Source organism: Chanos chanos, chromosome 12 (assembly GCF_902362185.1).
Source record: "Chanos chanos chromosome 12, fChaCha1.1, whole genome shotgun sequence".
Lineage (NCBI taxonomy): Eukaryota > Metazoa > Chordata > Actinopteri > Gonorynchiformes > Chanidae > Chanos > Chanos chanos.
The window spans coordinates 11,888,331-11,898,763 of NC_044506.1; the positions used below are offsets into that span (position 1 = coordinate 11,888,331).

Sequence of the window (10,433 nt, forward strand, 5' to 3'; positions counted from 1 at the left end):
CTCTCACAACTTGGACTTGTCCGCCATAAAGGTCCCGTCAGCCATGTTGCCACCTCTCTCATCCAACCCAATGGGCTATCCCATGCACCTGATCAGATCTGTGTAAATATTTGGTGTGGGTAACATGAGGATGAAATTATCTTTCCTTCCTGGAGTAAATTAAAGCAAACAGACACAGCTGTCACAGGGAATGACAGGTTAAACAAACTGCAAAAAGCCAAGAACACAGCCCTTGCTGGGCTTTGGCACTTAGTCCTCTGCGGCCAGGACCTGACCTGGGCAGACTCAGTAACAACTACCAAACGATCTGCCAGCCTGACACGCTGAGAGAAACCTTGGCTCTTATTAGAAGTGTCACAATGGAGCCAGAGTGAAATTACACACCTCTGACATAGCTGCCAATCTACAACTATTATTATTATATCAAAAAATAAGACCAAAATAACCACTTTCCTGTCTCCGGATCGGTGACTTTTCAGACTGCGGGCTGCTCGTGCTCAGAGTTTCAGTGTTGTGTCCCATATGGCAGTGGGGTGAATCTGGCATACATTCAGTCACATGCCAACGATCACTTATCTGCCCAATGTAGCTTTTTATGCCTGACTGTGTCATCAATATTTAATATACCTTTAGCAACTGATTTTGATGTCGACTGACATGGAACTTTGAAAATCCACCAAGAATATAAGCACAGCCAACACAGATGGAAATGTTATGTAAGATTATAATATTCGTAACACCCTAAAATATCCAGATGTCTGAGAGTAACAATCAGCAAAGTTCTAATTTATAACTCGAGAACTTTCTTAGTTTCTTAGCTCAAACTATCTCTTTAATAATAATAATAATAATAATAATACAAGTTTATTTAGAGCCCAGTATCACTATTTATAGTCTCAAACGGCTCAAATGTCCACATCAAAGTTAAATGGAAATTATATCATCCATAAGTTAGAGAAAATACATAAGTCTTTAGTTTAGTTTTAAAGGTATGAAGAGAGTTTGCTTCCCTAATTTCTGTAGGTAGACTATTCCAGAGGAGGGGAGAGCCGTAGGAAAAGGCTCATAAATAAGTCAAGGATTCTTCCTGGCAGATAGAGCCAAGTAAGCAATTTGAACAATGACATAACCGTGTCTATCATTGTTTTTTACTTCTCTTGACAGTTTGGAGGCGCTGAGCAGAGGAGGCCAATGACCATGATGCTGGCGCCTGTCTGTGTGCTGCTGATGCTGGGGGGCCATGCCCTTGGCGGAGGCTACCCTCCTATGCCCCAGATGAAGTATATGCAGCCCATGATGAAGGGACCAGTGGGCCCCCCCTTCAGGGAAGGGAAGGGACAGTACCTTGGTGGGTATCCATTCTTTTCACTTCAGAAATGACCAGTTGGGGAACTACGTAAAGGGTAAATTCACCCTTTTAGACATACAGGCTTGGTTGATCCAGAAAGTCATTGCAGCTGCATCATCAACCTGAATTTTCTTACAATTTATTTCAGTATCATTGTTATATTTTGAACTCCAGTGAGTAGGGTAATGTAATATCAGTATAAGATCCCCGGCCTTAGCGTGATGTGTGCTGTTGCTACTTGTAGGCTGTAAACAAATGATAGCAAGCAACCTGACGAGAGATTTTGATTCGTCAACGCATTCAAATTTGAAAATATCCGACCAGGTATGTGAGAAAGAGAGAGAACATTTATTGTAGTGAAAAACTGTTGCCCAGGGCCAGTTTTTAGTTGGTGCACATGGAGGCAAAGCTGGTCTAACTGTAGGCTGCAAGCTGGAGAATGAAGAGAGTGACAGGCACAAGCAACATGGCAGAACCACAAGCTATTTGAAGAACAGACAGTGAATGGTGGTGAAGTCTAGGGAGATGTCAGCCGATCTGGAATGTCTGTGCTGTCATGAATTTGACTTGATTGCGCACAATTAAAACGATTCACTACTGGTTAGAAATAAGACTTTAGCTTTATATCCTTTTCACATTTAAAAAGTTGCTTATTTGGAAATTCTTATCCAACTTAGTCTCTACCATTAATACCACAGTAAATCAGGACTGTTTTGCATGTGTTTTGGTACAGTATAGAAAATTACTGGTTTTGGTAGCAAAGACAAAAACCTAAAAAAAAAAATCATCTGAGGTACAGAAAAACACCACAGTAAGGTTTGATAAGTACCTCATATGTCAGAAGAGGTCAGCCTCCCCTTTAAGTATAGACTGACAAGCTATATCCATGTAAAACCATTAACAAGAGCACTGATCAGCGTAGAGCAAATAGCATGACCAACAAAGTAGTGGTTAGCACAAGCTAATAAAAAAATAAAAAATAAAAATACGAGCTTATGGACAATGAACACAGAGTCATCTACATTGAAGCAGTGTTTTATTTGTTATAATTAATATAACATTTATATGGATGGCATATGAATTTATTATATGGAAATGATGTGCAATACAAAAAAAAAAAAAAAACACCCAAAAACAAACAACAACAACAACAACAACAACAAACACATGGCCACTTCTCAACACAGTAATATATCTGTTGCTTGTGATTAAAAAATGTCTATCAATATACACTGAATAGAGAACGACTGCATGTCGTTCAAGTTTTTCTCTCTCTGCCAAAACTTATGAGAGGAGCATTATGAGCATGTCAGAGGAGGAAGAAAACACTGAAGAGGGGCAGTACAAAGATAAGACGGCTTGAAGTTTCCTTCCCCTGATTCAGCATGAAGCTGTGTCTTAAATTTGGGAGAGGGAGAGTTCAAATGAACAGCTTCTGGTAATGAGAAGATCACTTCCAAGACTCTATGATTGGTGGGTGATGTCTTTTTCACTAATGGAAAGAGAAAAACGGTGTTGAACCTATAGGCAGTAGCAGGGAAGGAGAATTGGAAACCGCTCCAGAACTCTGAATTCTACTTCACCTCTCCACAAGGGATTTATTTGTGCTTTGACTGATTTGTCTACTCTGCAAGACCCCAGTGAAGGGCCTGGTCCTCCTGGAGCCCTCACCTTTTTACTGCTGGTCAGTTAGCATTCCTGCCCCTCTCTCCATATTTATGGTGCAAAGATCTCACTAAATAAAGTGAACAGTCTCCATCCCATGTAGGCAAAGTTCTTACACAATGTACTCTGTTAAAGAGTGTATCATTTACATTCAAATCAGTGAGGTGGAACAGTGTCATATCATTTATGCCAATGACAAACAACATTGTTTATGAGTTTTTAGACATTCCTCACTGTCCAATTAATGCACATCTATGTATATGCTTTTTTTGTTTCTTGGGTGCATCAATTTTAGATCTCCGAGAAATCATGAAAGGGCAAAATCAAGCCACAAAAGACCTTATCAGCCCACAGCTGCAGCTGCAAGTGTAGTTGGGGCATTACTGCCTCTGACAGTCATCCAGATTTTGCTTTGAATGCCTGATAAACCTTTACTTGTCCTTGATTTGGAAATCTGTATCAGGATTGTTCCTCCTAGCATCTGGTAGCTGTTACCCATGTTTTCAGTTTTAGTCAGTCAGGAGTTTCTTTCCCTGAATGTGTGTGTGTGTGTGTGTGTGTGTGTGTGTGTGTGTGTGTGCGTGTGTGAGTGGGATTATTTGTTCTTCGCTGAGGGATGGGCTTGTTTGTCTTCACGGATCTCCTTAATTGATGGATTATATTCTTGTTACAGTTGCATCACGATTGTGACAAGATAATGATTAGGAGACTGCCAATAATAGACTTTATGCAATGTAAACAACAGAATGGTATTCAGTTGTTTCAGAAGATTCTGAAAAAAATGTTCACCCATGTCAATGAAAACGGGGCTCTGTAGATTCCTTAACCTTCTTATGTCTATATTTCATTATGCTCCTCTTTTACAAGTCAGTGTTAACACAGTTGTAGTAGCTTAGAATAAGTAATGCAGCTACCACCACCCTGTGGACATTGGGAGGCAGTGCAATTATTAAGTCTGAAGAAGCAGAGGTGCACCCCTGGATGGAGAGTAAGCTAAATGGTGTACCTTCCAGAGCCATGTAAAACTACTGATTTATGCTTAAATCTTATAATATCAGTCATGCACTGAGTTTTGCTGGCTTTACCCATTAAAAATGGAACAGAAACACCATACCTGAATACCTGACATAATATTCACAGACTGCCTCCGTTGATGACAGAATGTGTTCATACGTTAAAATAGCTTCAATGTAAAACAAACTTTAGACAGCTTATGAAAATCTTGAAATCCGAAGTCAGCAACACAGAAGAACAAGGAAGTAATATCAAATGTGGTACAATCACAAATGAGACAAAATCAAATTTTGTTTGATTTTTTTTATCTTTTATAATATTACTTTGAGGTTTCAATTCTATTAGATGGTACTTTGAAGTTTTGGTGTTCAAATGGAAACAGAATTGTCATTAGAGAAGTTTACCAAGCTATAATATTCCTGTACTCTTTCATATACTTTATCTAAATTTTATTTAACAGACTCTAGGCTCTAAAACAAAGTGTAGTTTCCGTTAGCCAAGATATGCGTAAGAAAAATTTTCCTTTGTTTTCATGAGGAGTGGAGTTTCCAGTAGTTCTTAAAAAGCTATAGTTGCTAGGATGCATTTCTGGAATTCCAGCGATAGACATCACCAGTACTCCTTTAGTTACAGTCTGTTAGTGTTGTATGTCACCAGAATTGCAGAAATGCATCCTAGCAACTATAGCTTTTTAAGAACAACAGGAAACTGCACTTCTCAAATAACTTACGGACATAATTGCTTGGATATGCAAAACATGATGGTCATTCCAAGAAATTAGAATATCACCTATTATTTGGGAGAGAGAGCCCATTTTAAGGCATACAAATCCACTGACAACTGTGATTTAGCAAGAGCTATTAAACACTACATTTATAATCAATCAGTGTACACAACCATTAATATACTGGAGTCAGATCATTTAGTGAGTTAGTTACATTCAACAGCTATTCTATGTTCTGTACAAATCTGTGAAGAAAGTATGCTGGAGCACAAACATTTTCAAAGGTTACAGCAAGAAATATGAATATTGAAATTTATTGGGCAAAAACTGAAAAGCTTAAAACTTTACAAAACTCAATAGACATGTCACATTTTTGTGAGAACATTTTAGATCTCCATGAGGAAGATGTTGAATGGGGACTAAGATGTGCTTTTTCAATCCCACAGCAAAATTCTTTATGGCCTATTGTAGTTCAGAAATCTTAACTTTCAGGGCAAGATAGGCACAATCTATACCATGTTCACTGTTTCCATATATCTGGTTTAAATTGACTGCTGTATTTGCTGATGTAATATTGTCATACTCTAAAGATTTTCAGTGTTTAGGCCTGGTATTAATTAAGGATACTGTACTTATTTGATGGAGTGTAACTGTGAGCTCAGTCTGAGTGAATGCAAGACCAGAGCTCAAATGCTCTTTTATGTTAGGAGTACAGGTGTTTATTTGTTTGTTTGCTTGCTTGTTTATTTGTGTGCTTGCTTGTCTGTTTGTTTGTTCGTTTTTTTCATCTACAAATGCTAATTTCCTCTGAGGACCTAAAATGCAATTAAAACTTCACAGACATCAACAGTGTTAATTTCAAGTAAATGCTTTAAAATTGTAAGACTTTTTAAAAAGACATTTCTAACCATTACAAAGTCATTTGTATTGTGTAAAATTGGTAGACACTGTTGTTATTCATTTGTACTGGAGAGGGGACAAAGCTACATCTTTCACTAGTGTTTAAAGTGCATTGAAAGGCTTTGTTGCTATCTTTACTGGATTTAAAAATGTTAATGTCTTAGATATTGACCTACAAAAACAGCAAATTAGGAAAAAAATGCATTGAGAATTTAATATAGATAGATGAATGTTATTGTGGGCAAAGAAATCCCCTTCACCTTTGTTTAAACACTCCTGAAATAACAGCACACAGAATTTTCTGTGAGGACTGTCTTACTTGCAAATAGGCCAAAGCTGATATAAAAAGTGAAGATGAGTTTGCCTTATATACCTCTGAGTAGTAGTTAGCAGTACTTTGACTGAACTATCTAATTCCAGCATTGTTTGTGAATGTCAGTGTTGACCATACAGGCATTCTGTAAAGGTCAAGGGCTATACAGGGATTTTTTTTTTCTTTTTTTAGTTTTGCTCACTTTTTGTTGTTGTTGTTGTTGTTGTTGTTGTTTTTGCCTTTCCTTTCATTGATTTGTATTTCATATAGTTTGACAAATATATATTCTAATAAGAGGTATTTACAAAATCATCTTTCTTTTTGGGATTACCCTTGTGTCCCAGTGGGGCATCCCAGTAGTGTTTCCAGCTTGTATGGCTCCCTGGGCGGACCACCCCTTCAGCTATATATATATATATATATATATATATATATATATATATATATATATATATACACACACACACACACACACACACACACACACACACACACACACACACGTGTGTGTGTGTGTGTGTTCAACTATATACATACATACATACACACACACACATTTAAGCCCAAAATTATTCATACCCATGCCAAATTTGGATTTATAGTGAATTTCCATTTGACCAATAGGTTTCATCTGGCTGGAAATAACATAAACGACATATAAAGTGACAAAAGACGGTAAGACATTGTGTCAGAGATGTTAATGATAAATTTTAACTATTTCTATGTAATCTTAACATTTTTACTAAAAATGCCATGTCCAAATTTATTCATACCCCTTGAAATTGTTGCAAATTTTTCAGAAAATGCAAGCGCCTATACCATTCCAAATGTTCCTGGTAATTTCTAACATGTTCTAGAGCATTCTAATCAATTGAGAACAGCTCATGCAGTAGTTCTCTAGTCAGTTACTAGTCAATTGCAAGTCATGGCAAAACCAAAGAGCGTAGTAAGGACCTCCGTTTGCACATTGTGGCTGCTCACAAGAGAGGGGAAGGCTACAAAGCCATATCCAAGTGTTTTCAAGTGCCAGTGGCCACAGTGCAAAGCATAATCTAAAAGTACAAGGAGTTCCACACTGTGAAAAATCTCAAAGGGCGGGAGTAGGAAGCCAAAAGTGAGCCCTGCGCTGGCAAGAAATGCAGTGTGAGAGACCAAGAAGAATCCAAGGATCACCACCAAGGCCATCCTGATGAATCTGTGCAATTCTGGTGCCAACATCTCAAGGTAGACACTTCAGCGGACACTGCACAAGGGTGGCCTCCATGGACGCTGACCGAGGAGGACTCACTTGGAGGACTCTCCAAGACAGGCACACAGTGACTCACATAGTCTTTGCAAAAGCTCACCTGGACAAAGAAGAAAGCTTTTGGTAATCTAACCACAGAATTAATGACCAGAAGCTTTCTTCTTCTCTGTCTCGGAGAAGTGGAGTCCTCCTTTTATAGATAGATAGATAGATAGATAGATAGATAGATAGATAGATAGATAGATAGATAGATACATACATACATACATACATACATACATACATACATGCATACATAGAGTTGTATATAGATATGTATATAGATAAGTAGATAGAGAGAGAGAGAGAGAGAGATAAAAACACCATTCTGCACTAATTGTAATTCTTATAGCTTCACAGACAATATGTCTGTGAAGCCATATATTCACAATATTATGAATGAATTGTTGTTTATTTGGTAGCATTTTGTAGTGTGACTGATTTTACTAATTGTTTTAATACTGTACAGGGTTAGAGGTGCGCTATCTGATAGATTCCCCCTCTTTGATAGTTCCTTACTTGTCCCATAATTTAGGACACTGAACTACAATATGCCATCACAAATCTTTCATTTCCAAAAGAACAGCGGTAAATGAGTTGTGCTTTGAGATTGAAGATGTAAAATGTGACACTTTTGTAAGTTTTGTAAAATCTTACATTTTTGCCCAAGAAATCTTAATATTCACGCTGTGGCATTTGAAAACATTTGTGCTCCATCATATTTTCGCATCATACTCACAATGATAAAAGATGGTTAGTTCTCTATTTAATCACAATCACCATGATGTAATATTGTACCCCCTTTGGCCTTTGTTGCATTCAGGTGGGATCATTTTGTATTGATTTACATTGTTACAGACTAATTTAATGTGCAATAACTATCAATAACTCTGTGATCCATCACTTCAATTTTGTTTTGCAGAGTTTCCACCTATGATGGAGGTGAAAGGAGAACCAGGTCCTCAAGGAAAGCCAGGACCAAGAGGCCCTGTTGGACCCCCAGGACTCCCAGGCAAACCAGGATTGGGAAAGCCAGGTCTAAATGGCCAGCAAGGACCCCGGGGGCCACCAGGCTTCCCAGGAATTGGAAAGCCAGGGCCACCAGGCCTGCCTGGAAAAATGGGGCCCAAAGGGATGCAAGGAAACAATGGTGAAATTGGTATGCAGGGTGTGCCAGGACTGAGGGGATTACCAGGGCAACCAGGACAACCAGGCCCATCAGGTCTGTCTTTGAATGGAAAACCAGGGCCCCCTGGAGTCAGGGGGATTCCAGGAAGCAAAGGTGAACCAGGACCAAAAGGGGGTCGTGGAATTCCTGGAGATCGTGGTCCTAAGGGAGAAAATGGCAATGGCAAGCCTGGCCCTCCAGGTCTCAGGGGTCCAAATGGTCCCCAAGGACTTCCAGGTGCTCCTGGTGTTCCTGGTGTGGGCAAGCCAGGGCTGACTGGACTACCTGGTCCATCTGGGCCGAAAGGAGATCATGGAGCTCCTGGAGAACAAGGTCCCCCAGGTGAGGCTGGTGCCCCTGGGCTACAGGGTCAACCAGGAGCACCTGGACTGGGGAAGCCTGGTGTAGATGGTGTGCCAGGCAGGCCAGGTCCCAGTGGACCAAAAGGGGAACCAGGTCTGCGGGGGATTCCAGGGTTTCCTGGAAGTCCAGGATATGGTAAACCTGGGTTGATTGGTCAGAAGGGAGATAGAGGTCCTTCTGGATTACCAGGAGCACCAGGTGATAAAGGAGAACCAGGTTTGGATGGTCTGCCGGGAGATATGGGGCCAAATGGACAGCCAGGACCTCCAGGACTACAAGGTCCAATGGGACTACCTGGAAAGCATGGCATGCCTGGCCTGAAGGGAGAGTTAGGTCCACAAGGGCCTCCAGGTCTGCCAGGATTGCGAGGTGATCAAGGTCCCAGTGGTTTATCAGGAAAACCTGGTGTTCCAGGGGGGCAAGGCCCCCCTGGACCTAATGGAGCCATAGGAAAACCAGGACCTAAAGGTGAAGCAGGTCACATTGGCTTACCTGGCAACCCTGGCCTGACTGGGGCACCAGGGCCTAAGGGAGAGAATGGTTTTCAAGGCTCCCCAGGGCCACGGGGGCAATCTGGTATCCCTGGACAGCCAGGTCCTACGGGTCACATGGGACCACAGGGTCCTCCAGGACTGAAAGGAGAGCCTGGTCCACCAGGGCTCCCAGGTATTAGCAAGAATGGTGACAAGGGTGCACCTGGTCCACAAGGTCCACCAGGAAAACCAGGACCTCCTGGGCTTATTGGCATGCAAGGTGTTCCAGGTCCACCAGGACCTCCTGGCCCCCCTGGTCCCTCAAATGGAGAGACGAAGGTGGCTGGTCTCCAAGGAACAGAACTGGAGGGAGAGTCACTTCCAGATGGAAAAAATGGAAAGCCACAATATGGTCGTGGTGAGCTCTCTGCCACAGTTGCCCCCGCATTCACCGCAATCCTTACCACACCTTTTCCACCCTCTGGTATGCCCATCAAATTCGACAGGACTCTGTACAATGGGCAGAATGCATACAATCCTGCCACTGGTATCTTCACCAGCCCAGTGGCTGGAGTCTACTACTTCGCTTATCACGTGCATGTAAAGGGAACGAGCCTGTGGGTGGCACTGTACAAAAACAATGTACCTGCCACATACACCTATGATGAATACAAGAAGGGCTATATGGACCAGGCATCAGGCAGTGCAGTACTTGAGCTGAAGGAGAATGACCAGGTGTGGGTGCAGATGCCCTCTGACCAGGCAAATGGGCTCTACTCCACTGAGTACATCCATTCATCTTTCTCAGGGTTCCTATTATGCCCCACATAACGTTCCATCTTTTTCATCAGCTTCTATTTTCAGCACCCTGCAACCATGCAAATAACACCAGAAATGAGAACATCTAAAATGACATGAAAGACTTGAATGACAGAGAGGCTTAGTAAAACGCAGGGGAAGGAGCCTTCATGCTGTGTCTCTGTTTCAGCTCTCTCTTTCAAATGTGCTGTTTGTTTTTTTGATTTTTTTTTTTTCCAAGTGTTGTTTTTATTTTCCATTTTTCAGCCTATATTATATTCTTATTACAGTTATATTATTGTTGTTGTTGATGATGATGATGTTGTTATGTTGTTTTTGATAATGTTTATGTCGTTTATTGGAACCAGACTATTAAGTGCCT

At 40.8% G+C, this 10,433-nt stretch overlaps 1 protein-coding gene across 1 annotated transcript; it reads left to right on the top strand.

The window, feature by feature from the left end:
- Positions 1-1,191: 1,191 nt before the first annotated feature.
- Positions 1,192-10,084, top strand: col8a2 (collagen, type VIII, alpha 2). The gene is made up of 2 exons (XM_030789542.1): positions 1,192-1,348; positions 8,172-10,084. The coding sequence occupies exons 1-2, from the start codon at positions 1,192-1,194 to the stop codon at positions 10,082-10,084; spliced, it is 2,070 nt and encodes a 689-aa protein (XP_030645402.1).
- The last annotated feature ends 349 nt before the right edge of the window (positions 10,085-10,433 follow it).